The 22,758-nt window shown below is 38.4% G+C and overlaps 1 protein-coding gene across 1 annotated transcript in view; it reads right to left on the reverse strand.

Annotated features, from left to right (window-relative positions):
* The window catches only part of LOC135220749 (phorbol ester/diacylglycerol-binding protein unc-13-like), a 1,290,517-nt gene that overhangs the window by 56,916 nt on the left and 1,210,843 nt on the right, over positions 1 to 22,758 (reverse strand). Inside the window, 12 exon segments of the mRNA XM_064258201.1 lie at positions 1,078 to 1,209; positions 1,601 to 1,877; positions 1,971 to 2,137; positions 3,173 to 3,394; positions 15,328 to 15,424; positions 15,584 to 15,654; positions 15,812 to 15,925; positions 16,115 to 16,279; positions 16,482 to 16,607; positions 17,663 to 17,821; positions 18,462 to 18,612; positions 18,945 to 19,264. Coding sequence (XP_064114271.1) covers positions 1,078 to 1,209; positions 1,601 to 1,877; positions 1,971 to 2,137; positions 3,173 to 3,394; positions 15,328 to 15,424; positions 15,584 to 15,654; positions 15,812 to 15,925; positions 16,115 to 16,279; positions 16,482 to 16,607; positions 17,663 to 17,821; positions 18,462 to 18,612; positions 18,945 to 19,264 — 2,001 coding nt within the window.

Here is a 22,758-nt window from a genome sequence, read left to right on the forward strand (position 1 = left end):
AGTAGCATTATTCCAAGTTTCCTAATTATCAAAATGCTATTTTTTAAGCAAATTTATGAACCAAGCTAATATTTTCCCCAAACACTAAAAATTCATAAATAAAATATCAATTCAATTTTGAATAATTGGAAAACTACCTGTATAGTATAGATACTCTACTGTGAAATCTATAATAACAAATGAAAACACCCAGGTATAATATGTTACCCTTCAATATTAAAGAGAAAAAATGTGTGTGTATATATATATAGTAGATATATATATATATATATATATATATATATGTAGATGATATACGTTATATGATATATACTATATACATATATATATATATATTATAGATATATATATATATATATAATATATATAGATATATATTGTATATGATATATATATATATATATATATATATATATATATATATATACTCATATATATATATATATATACATATATAATATATATATATAATATATATATATATATATAACACATATACCTATATATATCTAATATATGTAGATGTATACTATATGTATATATATATATATATAACACACACACACACACACACACACACACACACATATATATATATATATATATATATATATATATAATATTATATATATATTATATGGTATATTATGAATAATATATATATATATGTATATGTATGGATATATATATATATACATATATATATTTTTTATTTTAAATATACATACATATATATATATATATATATATATATATATATATATATATATATATATATATATATATATATATATATATATATATATATATACATAGGGAAAAAATAAAAACTATATAAAAATATAACATAATAATTATTTCTTTTCATAATATTAAAGGAATATTACTGATCTGGAAAATAACTGTCATTACATGTTTGTTAACTTAAAAAACACACATTTGCAGAATTTGCTTGACTGAAATGTGAAGAAAAGTGAAGAACACTCTACCCCAACCAAAAAAAAAAAAAATCTGTATCAAATAATAAATGATAACAAAGAGGAAAGATAGCCCATCTATGGGGCGACCATTCCTGACCATGATGTTGGAGACAGCATTCTTGACATCCTTGCCACCAGCGAACTGACTCTTGATGAGTCGTGACATATCCTCAATTTTGGCATTGGCTGCAAGGTTCTTTGCATTGTCCGTAAGGTTTTTGAGCATCATCTATAGGCAGCGTGCATGAAGGAAAACTTATGGTCAAGTACAAAATAACATGCTAAAGTTTCATAAGAATAATGTATACTAATGGGATTTTAGAGCACAGATGAGCAGTGAAAAGCGTAAACAAATATTGCCTAAAATGTACAATTTACAATAGTAAATTAATTCCAAAAAATCTGAAATAGTATTCCCAAATTTCTGGTAAGGTCTATTACTATTTATACCCTGCAAAAAGAAAATGTAGTACTTCCTTCATGTAATGATTAGTCTTGTTAGCAAAAGGTAATATGACTATGCAGTATTTAGAAAAATAACACGAATAGATTTGTGTAGTAGTGACTGAGAGAAATACCAGCCTAACTGAAAAGGATAACTATTAGAAAAAGAAACATACCGCCTTGTCTGTCATGGGTGGCAATACAACCGTCTTCTCCATTGAGGTCATGACTATTTTCCACAACTCCTTAAGGAGTCGTTTGAGCACTGTTTTCTCACAAGACTGAGCATAAAGGGATAGTGAGTCCTCCAGAAGATCCATCAGAGGCACAAGCACTTCATCAGCCTCTATGGCTATTGCATTTCTCTGTGAAGGCTGTACCTGACCCGTTCCTTTGACAGCAGCTAATTTATCTCCCATTTCTTTCACTTTGACTGCTATTCGTACCTCGAGACTGAAGAGAAATAATGATTAATGGTTGTTTTGTGTGGAAACAATCATTGAATTTCATATTGTATAACGGTACCAGTAAATAGTGATAACATACCTGTTGGCAAATTTATGTGCAAGCTCATCTAATACAGTGTTAAGGGATCCTTGCAATTCATTGAGGATAGCAGCCACATCCTCCTCTAGCTTTTCACCTCCCATCTTCTCGTACATTTTCTCCAGCTGCACTCTCAATTGCTGAATGTTATTCATGAGGATGCAAGCCTGGAAATAAGACCAGGAAATTAGGGAAGACATATTTGCACAGTGCACAGGTTTTGAGACTGGTGATGTACCTCGTTTTGACTAAACTGCACATAGTTTTTTCATTACAACTTCATACTAAGAACAACCAACTTAATTCTAATAAAAAATCAAATGTCTTTCTATATATCTCATACCAAATAAATATACACTGTAATTTATATAAATACTAAATGCATGTCATCTATTTTCATAATTCACAAAGATACTGCCACAAAACTTAGTTTATATATTCATGTAGGAAACATTCATGTTGGGAAACGAAAGCAATCTAATTGTTAAAATAAAATTTATGGGGTGATCTAAGTTTGTAAAGAAAACTGTATTTTTTGTTTAAGTTTTAGCAAAATAAATATAATTTTATGTCAACTGAAGCAACTGGCAACTGCTGTAGGTTATTATGTCAAAATATGTAGTATAGGGATGTATACAAGAAATTAAACATCAACTATAAATGTAAACCACATTTTATAACAAAATCTATGCGGAGACCAATGGCAAAATCCTACTTAGAATGTTAATTTTGGGATTTTATATAGCATTACATTGTCCACACTGGTATTGTGTGTCTGGAGTGTAATACTGTATTTTAAAGGGTACTGAATTTCTATATATATGATTGTTTCTCTTTGCTTGATAGATAAAATGAACAAATCAGTAAGGTTCATACTGATTTTTGTAACAAAAACTACAAAAGCATCATGTAATCATCTGAATCCAAAAAAAAGGTAAAACTAGTTTTCAAGTTGCCTTTCTCAGATTAATGCAAACGTGAAAGTAATCTCAACTTCCATTTACAGCATACATATGTTTATTTTAAAATGCTTACCTACTAACAATTAAATATAGAAATTCTGTACTATGGTCTTTAAATAATTTCATTACTTCTTCATTCTTTATATATACATGATCAAAATTACTCCTACTCCTCTGAAGAACTTATTCATGATATGTCAAGAATTATTCTATAAAAAAAAATGTACAAATAAAACTCACCTTCTTTTCGTCAGTCACATAATTGGGGAACTCTTGTTTGCAAATATCAGCATAAGCTAAGAGCACCTTTACTATTGTTTTGGCGAATCGTTTCATGAATCTCTTCCAGATCTCTGGGTCAGGGCATTCTAACTTTGAAACGACACCGAAGCATTGCGTCAACTGAGTAAACACATCTACCACAGAGTTCGAGAAGAGGGAGTTCTCGGAGCTCGGAGGGAACTGAAATGACAAGTACAGATTATTATGCAATGACTGATAATAATAAGTTGATAGTAACTGGAAACATTAGCTGTAAATCTACTGGTGTGTTAAATAAATAACTTGAGATATAAACAGATAACATAATCATATGAAAAAGGTCATTGTCATTCATGTCTGGTATCAATCTAAACAAGTTAAATCAGCAAATCATGTTGAAAAAAATTTCAATCCTGAAACTTAAATTGCCAATTTTCAGTAGTAACTTATTACCCTAAATTAAGCTTACTGTAAGAAAACATTCACAGGATAAAGATAGTATTCTGCTAGTTCATTTCTTTCCCTACCGTCAAGGAACAGAATGTACTAAAATGTTTTAAAAAATTATTCAAAGCAAACATCCTGTAAGTGTATGGGATTTTATAAAAATGTGATAAACTACCTTGTATACAACAATAGACCTCGCATTTAAAATGTAATGATATTAAAAAGGATGAGCACATGACTTCCAATATATGTATTACCTTAAGATATGTCAGTATACCACCGGCATCTCGACAATCTTCTAGCTATCTTCCTTAGAGCAAAGATAAGTTCTATCTGCTGTCAGTGATTGATATACAAAAAACTAGAATTGCGCAGCTGGCCAAGATATAAGTAATCTAACAAACAAAAGGATTACTGTACTATATTTAGTAATTTTACAGGGTGAATATTCCCTCACCACTGGGTTGCCCCATTAACCACTAAATCATATTACTTGCTTCCTTGATGAACTCGAACTAGTGCAGAGTACCATTTAAAAGGGGTAAGAGGAAAACCCCAATAATAGGTTGTTCTAATTTAAAGTAAAATATTGAGAAATTTTGTGCAACCTTGAATTTACTTTACAGTTAAATCCCGCTTTTTGTACGCCTCTCTTTCTGGGCTCAGTTCGTGTCGCTGCGCGAAATATCCTTTAATCCATTATTTCTAAGGTAAATGAACTAACAAATACCAGAGAATAAACAAAATAAAGAAAAAGGTCAGTATAACTGACTCGCTCACCCTCCAAGAGGGTGTCGGTATGAACACTAGGGCGAGTGAGACCACTACCACGAGCCTCTTGCCAATAGAAATCTCCTACGACAAAACCCCCACAAGAGGGGAGCCAACCCACAGAACGGGCAGCAACTACTACTACTCCACCCCACGCTACCGACTGCTGCGCCTCTGGTGGCCATCCTTTTCGTTAGCACGGGCCTAGTCGGACGTACTTTTTTGTCTCTGTGTTTTCGTGCCCCTTTTTTGAGGATTTTATCTAGTAATGGAGCGTTCAGCCATCACATCAGCTAAGTTAAGTATTCCGTAAGGTTCCTACTTAGTTTTTTCCAGCCTTGAGTCAGTATTTGCCGTTTTTTAGGTATAAATGCTGGCTCGCGGCCGGAAGCATGGCAGCATTGTTCTGCCTCGTGGCGGGTTCGTTCTTGGTCTTCCATACCTAGAACCTTCCCTTTTACTTTACGCTCTATTACTGTTTATCTATATTATGTAAGGGGATCCAGCCTGCATTGGTTTATGTCATGCATGCATGTCTTCTTTTACCTTGCGTAGGCATTTTCGCTTCTATCCAGACCCTAGCCACAGCTCTTAGTATCGGCCCCGGCTAGCTTTGAGTGGTAGACTTTCTCTCGGGTTAGTCGTACACTCCTGGATTTTTTCTCCTACTGTTCTATTTCCCTACTTTCATTTTAATTTAAGTTTTTGTGATTTTATTTATTTTTGGGTTAGCCTAGGGCGTCTGGCACGTTAGCGTAGCCTAGGTTTATTATATCATGGTCCCCATCAGTTTTGTTGCTTCCTCTCATCAGTTTTGTTGCATCTACGATGGCATCTCGCTGATCAGTTTGGTTGCATTAACCTAGGCTATGGTTTTCGTGGGTTTTATCGAGTTACCGCTTCGTGGTCACCATGTGATCGCGATACAGCCAGGCGCCCGTCCAGTCACCCTGCCCTCCTCCCGCTCTCCCATAGAGCTGGGGGGAGGGAGGTCCGTCCTCGCTCGCTCCACCCGGGCCTGTCTCCCTCTCTCCCTACGCGGAGGGAGTAGGGGAGGCTGGACAGACACAGGACTGGACTTGACCGTTCTCTCTGCTTCACGGTGCTTTGTTGTGACGGGGTAGGGGGATTGGCCTTCCCCCTCCTTTGTTGCTCAGTTGCCCTGATGTTTGCTCGAGTCTGTCTCGCCCTCTCGCCCCTTCCTTGATTGTCGGTGCTTTTTTATCTTACCGGAGCTCCGTCAATCACGAGGAAGGGAGCTGGTTCCCCGCTTGCGGGCGGACCTCAGGCGTACAGTTGGTCTTTTTAACTAACCATCCCGTCTCGTCGGTATAACGGGAGACGAACACCTCCGCGATCCGGAACCATTCCGGAATTTAGTGCTAATTTATGCTTAAGTGTATCATAAGTTTAATTTAAGCTAGCTTAAGCCGGGTTCCTCCCTTACCTCTGTTTTCACACCGGATCACTCCGGGGTTATAGCCTATTCAGGCGGTAGGGGAGGGGTTATGCCCAAAATTTTTTCGCTCTCCGGCATGCATCGGAGTTCTAATTAGCCTGTAAGTGATGTCTTTTATGGTACTCATGTATCCTTCCACTTACAGACCACCAACTGTGAGCATCCGGGATGTAACGCCATGCTCCAAGACCCCTGCGGACATGAAGTCTGCAGGTCCCACGCTCCGTGCGCGACTCCGCATGGGAATCTGCAGGTCTGGTTCCACGAGACCTGTACTATTTGTTATGATCTCGTGGGTCAGTTCTTAGACGGGGTAAGTATTTCCAACTCTATACGTGAATTCTAATGACTGTTCTAGATCTTAAGTTTAATTTTAAGGATTTATTTTAAGCTTAAGCTCCTTTTATGTTGGGAATTACATCCCCGAAAACTTTATAGGTTAAGCCTAGTCTTAGTTTAAGGTTGAATTTCAATTTTAAACTTAAAACTAATAAACGCCCTCTCTTCCAGGCTGCTGCCGTTAGAGAGACCGCTCTGGCAACCCTGAGGGCTTGGGTCGGCGGATTTGGGAAGAACGCCGCCAAGGGACAGCCCTACATCCTTGAGAAGAGGATGGCTGTCCTGCTGTTCCCCGGCGGCAAGTCGACAGGTTACGTCGACCCGGCAGAAGCAGCCCCGACTATGGCGGCGATCCAACAACAGATCGCCACTTCAATGAAGGAACCAGGCCACGATATCTCATCGGAAGTCGCGACGCTGGATTTGAATGTTGAACCGATGGTAGGTGTTGACGACCTGTTGGTCGAGTAGGTACGTTGGACGCCCAAGGGCTTCCCTTGGGCGCCACTGGATCTTCTTTCTCCTGCTACTTCTCCAGCTTCTTTCCAGGCTTTACAGGAGCTGAGCTCCTTTATGCTTCACCCAGTGCTTCGGTGAAACCCAAGGTGAAGGGCCAAAGGGTACAGAAAACCCTTAAAAAGACGTCGTCGTCGTCCAAAAAGACTTCGTCGGCGTCAACATCTCGTAAGTCTCCGGCTACAAACCCCGGAGCAGAGAAGTCTAGAGCTTCTGCTTCAAGCTCGAAGTCCTCTAAGAGCAGGTCTTCCAAGGAGAGGCCCCGTACTCCGGCGGAGCCTGCGGTCTCTCCTCTCCCCTTGGTACCTGTGCCGAGTTATCCCTCCACCTCCGCATCAGCTCCGGCTTTGGATCCCAATGCTGGATTGTTGCAACAGATGGGGGACTTGGTCGGCTCTCTGAGGAGCAGCATGGAGCAGATGTTCTCCCGGTTGTCTGATAGGATTACGTCCCAGGACAATATAATTGCCGGACTTAACCAGGCCCCTCTAGTTACTCCTCCAGCATTCGGTGCCGGACTGCTTCAGCTCCCACCTCATGACTCTCTGCCTCCGTTCTCTATGAACAACCCCTGGAGAGTGGCGTCATACGCCCCTTTCCAGGACGGCCTTATCTCTATCCCGGAATGTGGCACTCGAAGGATTGAGGACTTCGAGTTCTACCCGGAGGGCCTCCAACCGCCGTTCATTGGCTACGCTAGACTTACTGACGCAGCCATGACTAGAGAAGATAAAGTGCCGAAGGAGACAGTCCTCTACTCCAGTGACCAGGCTCAAAGAGAATGGCTCAGGTGTTTAGAGGAGATGGATTGTTCAAACACGAGAATGCAAGCCTTTAAGAGTCCCTTCACCATTTTTACGATGGAGGAGGGAACTCCTCTTCCCTTCTTGACCAAGATAGCGACAGTCACCATTCCGGCTGCCCTGAAAGGAGAATCGTTACCGCAATTAAGGGAAGCAGACCCCACATCTCCTTTGCTCCCTTCACTTGGAGATCTGTGGGAAGATTTACCTAACACCTTCTCAGCTGGCAAGCTCAAACCAGACTGCGCTATGGATCAGTTCGGCGAGAAGCTGCCTAGGCTTCCTGACAGCCTCATTCAAGCTGAATTTGAGGCCAAGTCTAGGCTTGCCAGGTCCATGAATACCATGGCAATGACGGAAGTAGCGGCTCTTTCTTATGCTTCAGAGCCGCTCTTCAAGCTCCTGACTAAGTCCCAGACGCATACCGTCCAGTCTGATCTGTTTGAGTTTGCTACAGCTAGGGTTAACTGCCGGAAGCATGTCCTCCAGGAAGCAACTATTCGGCACGAGCCGAATAAGTTGCTTTCCTCCAACATCTGGGGGGCAGACCTCTTTCCTGAGTCAATGGTCAAGGAGGTCCAAGCTGAAGCAACAAGGCTCAACCAGAGCCTTAAGGATCGTTGGGGTCTCACAGCTAAGAGACGCCAAGATCAATCTACAAAAGGTAAGACACAGAAGAAACTCAAACGTTACCAGCCTTACCAAAAGAACAGCAACGTTTCACCCAGGCTGTTTCGGCTGTACCTATGGTACAATCAGCCCAACCCTCTACTTCTAAAGCTCAGTCACAACCCATTATGTGATTTCCCCCAGCCTCAGCCTTCCACTCTACGCGTCTCCCCAGCCTTTAACCAAGTGTTCGAGGGCCAAGCCTTTCAGCACTATGACCGGTTTGGCAGGGGAGGAAGAGCTAGGGGATCCTTTCGTCAGAGAGGATCAGGAAGGTCTCTCAACAGGGGAAAACACTTCCGTGGAGGTCGCGGAGGTCACTCAACCCAGCAACAGTGAGAGCTCGAAGGTAGGAGGGAGGCTGTTTTCCTCTTCCGGCATCGGTGGGGATTCAGCAAGTGGGCACAGAGCATTGTGTCAAAAGGCCTGGGTTGGAGTTGGATTGCGGATCCTCCTCCATCCAGACCATTCCTTCAACTTCCATCAAAAGAAATGACGGAGTATGCGGAGGACCTCCTTCAGAAAGGAGCAATAGCGAGAGTCAACAGATTAAAGTTTCAAGGTCGCTTATTCAGCGTGCCAAAGAAAGGCTCACTAAAAAGAAGGGTAATCTTAGACTTGTCCCGCTTAAACTTGGCCATTCGCTGCGACAAGTTCAAAATGCTGACTATCTCGCAGGTGCGGACCTTACTTCCCGTGGGGCCGTCACCACTTCTATCGATCTTACAGACGCATACTATCATATCCCTATTGCAAGACACTTTCGCCCTTATCAGGGCTTCAAGCTGGGAGATCAAGCATTCTCCTTCAAGGTAGTTCCCTTCGGTCTGAACGTGGCACCCAGGGTGTTCACGAAGTTGGCAGAAGTAGTCGTCCAACAACTGAGGTCTCAAGGGATAATGGTAGTAGCGTATCTCGACGATTGGTTGATTTGGGCTCCAACAGTTGAGGAATGTCACAAAGCCACACTGAAAGTAATCCAGTTCCTAGAGTATCTGGGTTCAAGATAAACAGAACAAAGTCAAGACTCACTCCGGAGTCCAACTTTCATTGGCTGGGTATTCAATGGAATCTATCCTCCCATACTCTGTTGATTCCATCAGCCAAGAGAAAGGAAATAGCGAAGTCAGTGAAACAATTTCTAAAGTACAAATATGCTTCAAGGAGAAACCAGGAAAGAATCCTGGGTTCCCTCCAATTTGCCTCAGTGACAAACATCTTGATGAAAGCCAAACTGAAAGACTTAACCAGGATCTGGCGCTCACGAGCAAATGTCAGATCCAGGGACAAGTTGTCATCAATCCCACAGATTCTACGGAATCGTCTGCGCCCTTGGGCAAAACTGAAGAACCTGTCCATATCAGTACCCCTTCAGTTTCCTCCTCCGGGAATTAGCATCCACACAGACGCTTCATTAAGCGGCTGGGGAGGATATTCTCAGTTCAAGAAGGTTCAAGGAACTTGGTCACCTCAGTTCCGCCAGCTTCACATAAACGTATTGGAAGCGATGGCAGTGTTCTTGACTCTGAAGAGGTTACGTCCGCCAAAGAACTCTCACATAAAGTTAGTTTTGGACAGCGCAGTGGTAGTCCATTGCGGTAAAACAGGGGAGGCTCCAAGTCAAGACATCTGAATCATGTCATGGTAGCCATCTTCTCCTTGGCGGACAAGTTCAGTTGGCACCTCTCCTCCACCCATATAGCTGGAGTGAGAAACGTCATAGCAGATGCTCTATCCCGCTCAGTTCCTCTGGAGTCGGAATGGTCACTGGATAACAGTTCGTTCCAATGGATTCTCCGGAGGGTTCCAGGTCTGCAAGTAGATCTGTTCGCATCTCAAGCGAACCACAAACTTCCATGTTATGTGGCCCCCAACCTGGACCCTCTGGCCTATGCCACGGACGCCCTGTCCATAGATTGGAACAAATGGGAGAAGATTTATGTCTTTCCCCCAGTGAATCTTCTCCTGAAGGTACTGAACAAACTCAGTACGTTCAAGGGTCAAGTAGCTCTAATAGCCCCAGACTGGCCGAAGAGCAACTGGTACCCTCTGATTCAGGCTCTCCCAGTCAGTACAAACAAAGACTGTGTTCGCTTCCTCAGGAATTCTCAAAACCCTAACTTTATGGACTTCATGAAGTTTGCGGCTAAAAGAGATGCAGATATCGATCCACGAAATATTCTTTTCCTGGAATCTGATAAAAGGGATTCAACTTTAAGGCAGTATGATGCTGCAGTCAAAAAGTTGGCAGTCTTCCTGAGAGAATCAGACATTAAAATCATGACAATCAATTCAGCTATATCCTTTTTCAGATTCTTATTCGAAAAAGGCTTAGCAGCTAGCACCATTACGACAAACAAGTCAGCCTTGAAGAAGATTTTTCAACTTGGTTTCAACATAGACTTGACAGATTCTTACTTCTCGTCTATTCCTAAGGCTTGTGCTAGACTTAGACCTTCAGTAAGGCCTACGTCAGTGTCATGGTTCTTATTAAATGATGTTCTAAAGCTGGCTTCAGACACAGATAATACGACATGCTCATTTATAATGCTCTTAAGAAAAACTCTATTTTTATTAAGCTTGGCTTCAGGAGCTAGAATTTCAGAACTGTCGGCGTTATCCAGAGACCTGAATCATATAGAATTTCTTCCCTCAGGGGAAGTTCTACTTTCTCCGGATCGTAGCTTTTTAGCAAAGAATGAGGATCCTTTGTTGAGGTGGGAACCGTGGAAGGTTATACCCCTTCCTCAAGATGTTTCTCTTTGTCCAGTAACGACCTTACGAGCCTTTCTGTCCAGGACATCCTCATCCTCTTCGGGTCCTCTCTTTAGAAGAGAAAAAGGTGGTACTTTATCAATTAAAGGTATCAGGCAACAGATCCTGTACTTTATTAAACAAGCCAACCCTGAATCCTTCCCTAAAGTCCATGATGTCAGGGCAGTTGCCACCTCAATTAACTATTTCCAACACATGAATTTTGATGATTTGAAAAAAGTATACTGGATGGAAATCGCCGACAGTATTTAAGCGTCACTACTTAAGTCCTTGGAATCTCTGAAATTTTCAGCAGTTGCGGCGGGTAACATAGAGTTTCCCCCGACTCTGCTTAATCTTAAGTTGAAGATCCAGATCTCCTTTCTACCTATCTCAGCCAACAGTTTGTCTATACCTACCATGTTCATCTACGTCTACCTTGAGTCTTAGCTGCTCTTGTGATGGTACAGTGGGTGTCCCTTATTTTTTTGCTAGGGTCACCCACAATTGATTGTATATAATGATCTCTATGATGTGGTCCCCTTATTTTTATGCTAGGGTGACACATCTCCATTTACAATGGTTATGGATTTGTCTATTAAGATCTATAAATTTATTTACCATATAAGATCTATAAATTTATTTACCATATTGTATTTTAAGTTTGTTCAGAATCATATTATTTATTATAATTGCTTTAATTATTGTTGTCTGTAATAATTATACACATGTGTTAAGTTCAACATATATTTTCCATGTAAGCCCTGTACATATATGTTAACTTAAGCTAATCTTAAGTGTTGTTTTTTTCCAAATTGTATAAACAATTATGTATGTGTATATACTTTCTTGCAATTATAATAATTTATTTTATTTTAGGTTTTATTGAGACCTTCTTTATTTTCAATCTTGTGCTAATTCTCTGGTACGATTTCGCGCAGCGACACGAACTGAGCCCAGAAAAGGGATTTTGATGTAAGGAAAAATCTATTTCTGGGCGATTGGTTCGTGTCGCCCAGTGAAATCCCACCCTACCCATCCCCGCGCTCAAGATTGCCTGCTAACTTCAGGATGGCCACCAGAGGCGCAGCAGTCGGTAGCGTGGGGTGGAGTAGTAGTAGTTGCTGCCCTTTCTGTGGGTCGGCTCCCCTCTTGTGGGGGTTTTGTCGTAGGAGATTTCTATTGGCAAGAGGTTCGTGGTAGTGGTCTCACTCGCCCTAGTGTTCATACCAACGCCCTCTTGGAGGGTGAGCGAGTCAGTTATACTGACCTTTTTCTTTATTTTGTTTATTCTCTAGTATTTGTTAGTTCATTTACCTTAGAAATAATGGATTAAAGGATATTTCGCAGAGCGACACGAACCAATCGCCCAGAAATAGATTTTTCCTTACGTCAAAATCCCTTTTTTGTACATTTCGGTTTTCGTAAACTTTTTTTATGAAACTTTGTCTCAGTTATCATACGTTTCCTCAGTTTTCATACACTCAGAAATGCTCCATGCGGGGTTCAGCGCATGACCTTTCCCTGTATCAAGCGCCCAAACAAAGCATCCCATCTTCTTTCATGACCCATTCTGCTTTGGTGTTCACCATAGGGCCAAAAAAAGTTCCAAATGCTAACCCTTCTGTAAAAAAGGCGAGAAACCCTAGAATTTAAGAATGAACTTGTAGCAAAGTGTTGGAGGTTAAGTAAGAACTTGTAGCAAAGTGCTGGAGGAAGTTGCATGCCAATCTCACTGAGAAAATGCCTACAACAAGCGCTGCTGTTAGTGAATTTAAGGCCAGCATAGCCTGGTTTGAAAAATTCGGAAAGCAAATTGGCATAAATAATGTGCCTACTTCAGGGATTGAGGACATGTTTGCAAAGTGGAATGATGTAAAAGATTGTGAAGAATTATCATCCCAACAAAGAAGTTGTAATCCATGTCTCCAACATGCTTAATAATAATAACGTGTTTAACTTTAGGCAAATTTTAAAGAAATGCCAGAAACAAATGTCTCTGGACAGTTTTGTTGTGTGACAGGGGTCCAGTAACTCTCAAGCTGGTCCTAGTGCCAGTAAAAAACGAAGAGGGGATGTAACCTTAGATAGTGCCAGTAAAAAACGAAGAGAAGTAATCCCAGATAGGTCCTTGATACCTGAAGTCCTTCTGGAGGGAGATTCCTCTTCCAAACAATAACCTCTCCTCCTTCTCCCCTCCCCTCCAACTTCCATTAAGCTAACAGGTGTTTTCCACAAAGGTAAGAATGATGTTAAATGTTCATTTATTCATTTCATTAGTCATTTATATTTATTTCTCATTGTTTTCTGTATGTAAAACTGTGTTTATTCCCTATAAATTGTATTTTTTGTTAATATTCTTTGGCGTTTGGAATGCATCAATTGTATTTACGTTATTCCTTATTGGAATTGTTTCGGTTTTCATGTGTTTTGGATTTTGTAGGAGGTTCTGGAATGGATTATGTAAGCAAACTGAGGTTCCCCTGTATGCTTGCTTGATGCTCACAGAAACATATAAGGAAAAATTTTAGCCTTCTTTTCTGACTAGAGATTACCATGGTTGCTACTACTAATATCCTATAGATATGTATATCCATGAAATCTGCACAGCTCACAGGTCTATGAGCTTCCTTGATGTTCTTCACCATTTAAGAAGTAAAATACTATAAGAACTAGCAAAAGACCGTTAATCTGCATTGCTCAGCAAGAACAAAAATTATGTTGCTGTGAGCATACAAAGTTGGTCACTGCATGGTTAATGAGAGAAGAAGGAATGGATGGGAAAGGTGCATAATAATGGAGTTTGCTAATTGCCGGAAAAACTTGATTAGCAATTTCAACTAGTATCAACAAGCAGAGCAACAAAAAATTCCTTTCAAACTGAACTTGCAAAGAGAAGGTCCTGACCTCATGAACAGTGATTTTCATGAGTAGTCTTGATCCTGAATCAAATTACAGTCTCTTCGGATGATTTTTCTTGGCCATATGGATGTGATTCTCTTAGAGATCTACTTGTTTTGCATTTATGAACACAAGGAGTTGTTGTGAGTACCCAGGTCTTCTATCTTCCTTCCAGGTTTTTCTTCATGACTTAGAAGCACAGAAGGGTGTTATCAACTCATCTTACAAAAACTGACAAAGCCGGAACAGTGAAATATGCTAATGACGATGATGGCATTGCAAAAGACATGAAGAAGGATATTTTCAAGGGATATCCTTTAACAAAGTTATTCCATAGGTTCATCAGGCTCTTTAATAAAACTCCTCAAAATTATTTAATTTCTTCTTGTTCTGGGTAGAAATATGTATCCAGTGTCTCATATTTAATGAATGAATGAATCATGAAAGTTAAGTTATAAAGCGAAGGACAAGCGCTTTCAGCTATTCAGCATTTAAAATAGTGAAATAAGGCAGCTGGAAAATAAATGAGATGAAGCACAAGGACCTAAAGGTGAAACTGGGAGGAAACCCAGTTCTACAAAGCAGTAACAGGGACGGATAGGAAGATGAAAGAAAGGAAGTAGCAATGGAGGTAAAGTAAAAGGCTAAAAAGAGTACACCTAGGGGTCGAAGGAACCCTGAAAGTACCTTTTATAAGTACCTACAGTGCACTAACCAACCTCCCCTCCCCAATGGGACCATCCTGTTTATTCCAAGACTAGGGTACACTACAGACCAGGATGGTTGGGGAACCAATCCCCTAATTTATTTTGGTCATCACAGCTTGTGGATGTGAGATGCTATGCCCTCCAAGCTGTTTGCAGACATCCTCCACTGGAGTTCTGTTTCTAACAATGAAACACTTAGCATATTCATAAATAACAGTCTTGCTCAGACAGTGCTCTTACAGCAGCTAGCTCAGTGTCTCTAAACATTTCATGTACATATATGAAGAAAGACTAAAGAAAAAAAAAATTCATCTATATGAAGAAAGACTTAAGAAAAAAAAATTCATGTATATGAAGAAAGACTTGTTAACTAATCTAAGATAAAAAAGCTCATGAAGTTACATTATGTAGTTACAGTTCAGGTGCCCAAGTTAAAAGTAGTATTGTAAATACTAAATGCAGAACCAGCCTGGTTTCTTTTTCTAACATATTATTTTAATAACTACCAGACTATTAATGGTACTAATGAAACCATTTTAACAAATGGTGAAAAAGGACTTAGACATAAAACAAATAAGAGAATGATGGAGCATGGCTAATCCCGCACATTTTTTTTTTGAAAGGCCTTCTAACAACTTCGCAAAGAATTCATGAACTCTTTCATTTAATGAGTTGCTGACCACATCCTTCAAGTCTTTTAAGCACAGTGTACATGTAAATTAAGAGGTTTGTACAATGCATGAACACTTGATTAGGTACATGGCTTACCTCATCCTTCTTATCTCTCTGGAAGGCACCATTGAGATACTCTAGCGACACATCGTCATTCTCGTTTAGCCACTGCATAACAAATGGCTCGAACCACCTGATGGAAATGGAAATTTCATCAAAAAGAATTATTACACAGAATTACCAAATCTGCATTTCAAAATTCATTGCTATCTTTTAAATGCATTTTTACCCATTTATTAATGACATTATCGGTATTCAATGAATTGCTGTGGTGTTACAATCTTGCACTTACGCAGGGTACTCAGGCACTTGATCTTTGTAGGGAGGTACGTCCTTCACGTAGTTGTTGTAGAGCCATTTTACCTGGAAGAGCACAGACAATGATACGACACATTTTGATTCATGTAGTAATTAATATAGTAAATGAGGTGACATATGCATAGTGACATAAGGCAAGGACAAAATTAATTCAATGTTACAAAAAATGACTGAGGTAGCATGGGAGTTAAAAATGACTAACCTTGAAATGTAAATTCATGTATTCACTGCTCTTGCACAAACGATGTTGTTCATGTTCCTCAAGAGCATACTTGATGTCGACAGCAAACATACTCCACATTGTGGAAGCTGAGAGCTTTGGGGGATAGAAAGGAGCATTTTATTAACTGCTGCTGATCTATGAGTATTTCATTAAGCATATCTCTATGTAACAGCAACTAATTGCTTGTTAAAGCGAGTCCACCAAAGAACTCGCATTTAATTACGGAAGGATGCTTTTTATACCATATTTCAGAACATGCTTTAAATGAACTGATTAGGTTACCTGTCCAATATTGAACTCTTGTGGAAACTGGTTGAGGACAGGGGCATAACTATTCTTGTCTTCCTCGATGACAGAGACAATGAGTGCGATCAGCTTGTGCCAGAAATCTACACTCTCCAATCGAGGGCCTTGTTCCCCTCCTTCTTTCTTCTCTGAAGGATCCACCTGGTGAAAAATGACATTCATCATGCACAAACAGCAGTGAACTTCCTCTTAAAAAATTATTTAAAAGACTCATCAATAAATAATATACACAGGAATAAACATCCAATAAATTTAATTCTATATGACATTATCAGAGGAAAATGTGAAATTTTCAAATGATGGGGAATGATATACAGCTCGAGAAAAATGAAAATATTCCCACCTGAAACTCTCTATCATATAGCTCATAGCAGTTTTCAAAGAGGAACTGGTAGGTTGATCGGAGACAAGCAATTGCGCAGTCCTTAACAACTACGCTAGCTCTTGGTGGTGATGACAATTCTTGCACCTAGTCACAGGGAAGACGAGTTAAAAGCCAGGAATAACCAAGATGTACAGCAGTCACGCCAGTATTACTAACAGCACAGAAGATTAATTCAATAAAAATAATTCGGAATGAGTCAACTTTAAGGACAAGAAAACCGCACTTGCATATTTGTAGAAAAAAAAAAACCATGAAATTAAATCTTGCTGTGTCAAAATAGGTACTAAGGTGAAAATAAGAATAAAATTACATACAACAATAAAAAAAACCATGGATTCTGATAAGAATACCGATTAATAATAGATATTGTGCATGTAGACACACCATCAATAAATACGTCATGCAAGAGGAATCTAAGTCTCTTGTAATTTTTCTTTCTTGGCAAGAAAAAATATCTTCCTCATGAAATAATTTTCGTTACGTTTATAAAGACTTGTGTTTCAAAACATGATGGTTGGTCACACAGTTAGCAAAATTTACAAGAAATACATTTTTGGTTTCAGCAAGGATGTAAAAACACTCAGAATTATTTTCTACTCCCGAAACACCGGTAGAAATAGAAACACTCAGAATTATTTTCTACTCCCGAAACACCGGTAGAAATGGAAATAATTCACAGATGACAAACATTTTGGGAACCATTCACATAGATCATGCATAGAACAGTAATTCACTGAGGCGCGAATCATTTCTTAACGAGTCTGCTTTACAAAACCACATGATATTCAACCATTCATTACATTTATTTAATCATTAAGCTCTTCCAAAGATTATGAATCAGTTGATGATACTTGAGTAGGTAAATGGAGTGAAGACAAATTTTTCTTAGTAACAGCCTTCCCACTTAATTCAGAAAGCTCATATTAATCTCCTCCCTTAAAGTAACCCTGACTGGGGTTTAAATGAAAATTAAGTACGTACTGCATACTTCTTTTTCTTTACATCAGCTATATTTTTTCACTATCATGTTCCTTAAATTTTCAAGACTGATAATTTAGAAAAGGGAAATAAAACTGATTTAGACAAAGCTTTTCAAAAGAAGGGAGCTGAGATGGTAAAAGGTCTGGAATGGCACTTACTTTCATTCTGAAGAAAGTAATGGATGTTAAAAGGTCGACGGTTGACTTCAAGTCTTGAAGTTTCTCATTTGAACTGGCGGGGAAGTTGTTACGATACATAGATAGGTCAATTCGCAAGGAATTGTGTAGTTGATCCAGCAGCTTTACAAATTTCTCTTTCTGTAACCAAAAGCAAATGCTGCATGAGCTAAGTATACCTTGTAAATGCCTTAGAATTATTTTAATATCCATGATAAAACTGTATGTTAATGAAGCATGACTCATATATATATATATATATATATATATAATATATATATATATATATATATATATATATATATATATATATATATATATATATATATATATATATATAATATATATATATATATTATATATGTATGTATGTATATGTATGCATGTATGTATGTATGTATGTATGTGTATACATACATACAACATATATATATATATATATTATATATATATATATAATATATATATATATATATATATATATATATATATATATATATATATATATATATATATATATATATATATATATATATATATATATATATAATGTGTGTGTTTGTAGTTTGTAGATATATATGTATGTATCATACATACATACATACATACATACATCATACATACATACATATATATATATATATATATATATATATATATATATATATATATATATATATATATATATATATTTTCATCAAGGAATTCTGCAACTTTCACCTGAACATTTGATCAAGACTGGAGGAAACTAAAGTAGTCTGAGAGTCATTGGAACACTTACACCAAAATTCGAAGCAGCAAATCTGTCCGAGGCCGAGACAGCAGATGAAGCAGTAGTGTGTGCATAAAAGGCGTTAATATTAGCCAAAAGAGTGGACATCACAGCTGGCACGCCTGGGCACAGGTACTTGGTCGAGAGGCAATGGAAATGCCTGATGAGCCGAAGGAAAAATAAAAGTTAGGAAGATATATTGGTTGGTGTATGAACCGTGTGACACACTGAGTATACCATAAAATGTTAAGGTGAAAAATGATGTAAAATATGAGTTAGTTCCTACGTATTCTTTTGTAAAATTTTGGTTTTTGTTATCATAAATCCTAAAAATCATAGAAACAAATCTGACAAATAACAGTAATGAGAGATGGTCATCCGAAATAATATAATCGACACGATTTCCAACAACAATCATAATTATAACATCAGTCATCTAAGAAGAAAAAAAAGAAACTAAGAGGAATAATTGTGAGAAGGCCAGCAACTCACGTCATGGCTTGGTAAATGCTCTCGATGCCATAACGCATAGCAAACTCATCCACTATGTCTTGAGCATGATCGTCGAAGTAGACTTTCCATGCGTCATCGCCTTTCGCCTGGGGCAACTTGACAGCGCCGCCCTCCAGTTTTGACAGGTAATGGAATAGGTTTTCGTGAAGGCAGGTGTATTGAACGTGGTAGGGAGCCACCTTCTCTTCACCCTTGATTTCCACAGAAATGTGTAATCGGATGGCACCTGACACTGCCGATTTGTCTGTTCGTTTCTCCAGGTTGTACCAGACGTCCATCTCGCCCGAGAGTGTCCGCACCTGGAAATAGTACATTGGTAAGTCCCACGTTTCATGTATATATGCACGTCAATGTGTCGTTATAAATACGCCAGTTAGTTATAAAAGAACAAACAGCAAAGTTATAGCTGAGTTTTTTCCACATAAGATCATTCTAGTTTGTGGAACATTGTAGAAAATAGAATTTAGGCCAATGGCCAAGCGCTGGGCACCTGAGGTCATTTAGAGCTGAAACAGAAATTGATTGTTAAAGATGGTAGAAAGTAAAATAGAAGAGAGAATATAAACGGAGGTACAGTAAAAAGAATGAAAGAGGTTACAGCTAGGGGCTGAAGTGACGCTGCAAAGAACTATAAGTAATGCCTACAGTGCACCATATGTGGTGCACTTACGGCACTATCTCCCCCTACGGGAGTGCAACATTGGAAGCCAGGGCAATGTCTCTCTCTAGTTAGCTCAATAGCTTAGTGTGAGTCTACATTACACTTAGTAATAATAAAAGTACTTGAGAACAATGTTTTCGTATGAGTAGAGTGAATAACAAACCAGCGTAGAATAAGAGTTAGAATAAGTAAACGAAATGATACACAAATTTCGATTACTATTTCTAGACTACGCTGGAAAATAGCTATCATACCAATATCATCATGTGCTTATTGGAAAAAAAATCTAAAATTACTTGAACTTTCCAAGTAAAAAATTAGGTTGTACTGGACATGTCTAAATTTCAAAAGGCTTAAAAAAAATGTACCTTCTAAAACATAATCTTATTCATGTTAAAAATCGTTTTTTGTATATTCCGTTTTTGTTAAAACTGAGAGGTGGGAAAAATCCATCAAACAGCATAATTTGAAGCGAATTCAAGACCGCTATGGTTAAGGCCAATTAACGGGAAAAATCTATACCTAATCGTGTCACTTTTAAAACTCGTCCAAGCTCGTATCAAGCAAACACAAAGGAATGTATTTCATAATTGGTGAACTGCCTGACGTATCTGAACAATAAAAAAAATGAACGCAAAATTCTCCTTAGATCACTAACGCAAACGAAATATCCACGGTTGAAGTGGCTCAAACATCGAACGCTTACCTCAGAACAGCCCCAAAAGACACAATTAAGGCCGAAAGAAGACGTTCTGTTATTGCTGCTTCTTGCAAGGTCAAGGCAAGGTATATAAAAAGTAAAAAAAATAAATAAATAAATAAAGGGCTAGAGAGAACACAGAACCTTAATCATTTTTTCCTACTCTAGTATAGTATACAGATTTGTTAAAAATGACAATCAGTGCAGGGTGAAATACTTTATGTCAAATGACAAAGGGCGCTGGTCTAACTATTTAATTAGCAAATATTGACTAACCACAGGCTTCCAACATTTGCTCAGATGAGGCACAGGTTCTCAGTAACGGCACAAAGTTCCCAATTTGTAATTTTGGTTGGATGGCGAATGTACAGAGAGAGAGAGAGAGAGAAATTAGTCATGTAATTCTGAGGTTCTAAAAACACAAGGGCATTCGCATGCTAAACAGGTGATATTCAGCCTATACTTTTGGTGGCCTTACCACCATAACTTGCATGTCTCTCAAAATAAAAATTTTGTAAATTCATAATCCACTTATGTTTATTATAAAGTGAATTATGAAAATGAATGTTATTCTTATTCGTATTTAATTTCTTAGAATGTTCGCACTGCTCGAATGAAACGGTCTCCAGTATGAAAACTTGCAAGAAAAAGACACCCTGGAAAGGGAAACTATGATGTCCACTTAGTATGATACCATTATGTCAATAGTCAATGCTTGTCAACAACTTGTTAAAAAGGTGGAAGTTCTGTGCCTTCTCGTACTACGCACTAGGCTCGACAATTTGAATTCCTGGAAGCCCTCGCGAAACGTTATAATAAACCGTTACGAGTCGCAGTTGCGTCACAGAAACAGATTAAGCCATTCCTTTCTTCTGGTGTCTGTGTTTCCCTCATCAGAGCTCTTTCCTAATGGTCTGATGTCTCCCTATCAATGGACTCTAAGCAGTTTTTTCATGAATACAGGTCCAGGTAAAAAAAAAAAAAAAAAAAAGTCCCCGGAAAATAAATCACATTACTCTTTCCTAGATAGCGACCCCGAAGGGTGCTAATCCGGTGTGTACCAAACTTAGCAGCGTGTTTAGTACAAGCCTGTTGGGGATGACGGTAAAAACATTGCCAAAACACTGTAAATTGATGTAACTTTTCTCCTGTGACGTTTTGTCCTAGCCAAACTGACTTATTCCATGATTTTATTCCCAGTGACTTTATTACCGACCACCTCTAATTATTCACCCTGAAATTACATTTCTAGAGACAACTCACACCAAACAACTTGTGAAAATTTATCTCGATTTCTTCATCATACACATATAATTATATATATATGTATTTTATAATAATAATATATACGTATATATATATATATATAATAATACCATTATTATATATATATATAATATATAATATATATATTAAATATCTGTGTATGATGAAGAAATCAAGATAAATTTTCCCAAGTTGATGGCTGTGAGGTGAGTTGAATATAAAACTTATGGCACAGGCTAAGCACTGGGACTATGAGGTCATTCAGCGCTGAAATGGAAATTGACAGTAAAAGGTTTGAAAGGTGTATCAGGAGGAAAACCTGGCAGTTGCACTGTGAATCAAGTGTTAGGAGAGGGTGGAAAGTAAGATGAAGAAAGAAAAGCAACGAAAGTGGTTGCAGCTAGGGGCCGAAGGCACGCTGCATTAAGTAATGTCTACAGTGCACTGCATGAGGTTCAATGACGGCACTACCCCCCTATGGGAGTTTAGTGCTGTCATTGGAAATGTGATTTCAGGGTGAATTTAAGAGGCGGCTAATATAAAGTCACTGGGAAAAATAATTTTGGGTAGGACAAAATATCACAGGAAAAAGTCAAATGAATCCACAGTTTTTTGCTTATGCTTTTACAGTCAACCCAACAGGCTTGTACATACTATATATATTACTATATATATATATTATATATATATATATATATATAATATATATATATAGATTATATATATATAGTATATATATATATATATATATATATATATATATATATATATATATATATATATATATGATAAACACACATTCTCTTTTTTCCCATTGATGTTAAGATAGTTGCTTCTCCAAGTGGCCCCCTTCCTATTGGGGTTGAACTTTTACTTAAAGGACAGCAGAAGTGTCATTATTCATCTCAGCAACCTTGAAAACAATGGATTAGACACTAATATCTGTTGTTTTAAGTTATTTTTACATATCATCCCCTTCCTATCAGGGCTGAAATTGGACGGGAAGGGTATCAGGAGTGTCACTATTGGTCTCAGCGACCTCGAAAACTATAAATTAGACACTAATATCTGTCATTTCTGATTATTTTCACATGTCACACCCTTCCCAACACCCCCTCCTATTGGGGTTGAGATTGGACGTAAAGGGCATCAGGAGGATTACTATT

The sequence above is a fragment of the Macrobrachium nipponense genome, chromosome 2, assembly GCF_015104395.2.
Source record: "Macrobrachium nipponense isolate FS-2020 chromosome 2, ASM1510439v2, whole genome shotgun sequence".
NCBI classification, from domain to species: Eukaryota; Metazoa; Arthropoda; class Malacostraca; order Decapoda; family Palaemonidae; genus Macrobrachium; species Macrobrachium nipponense.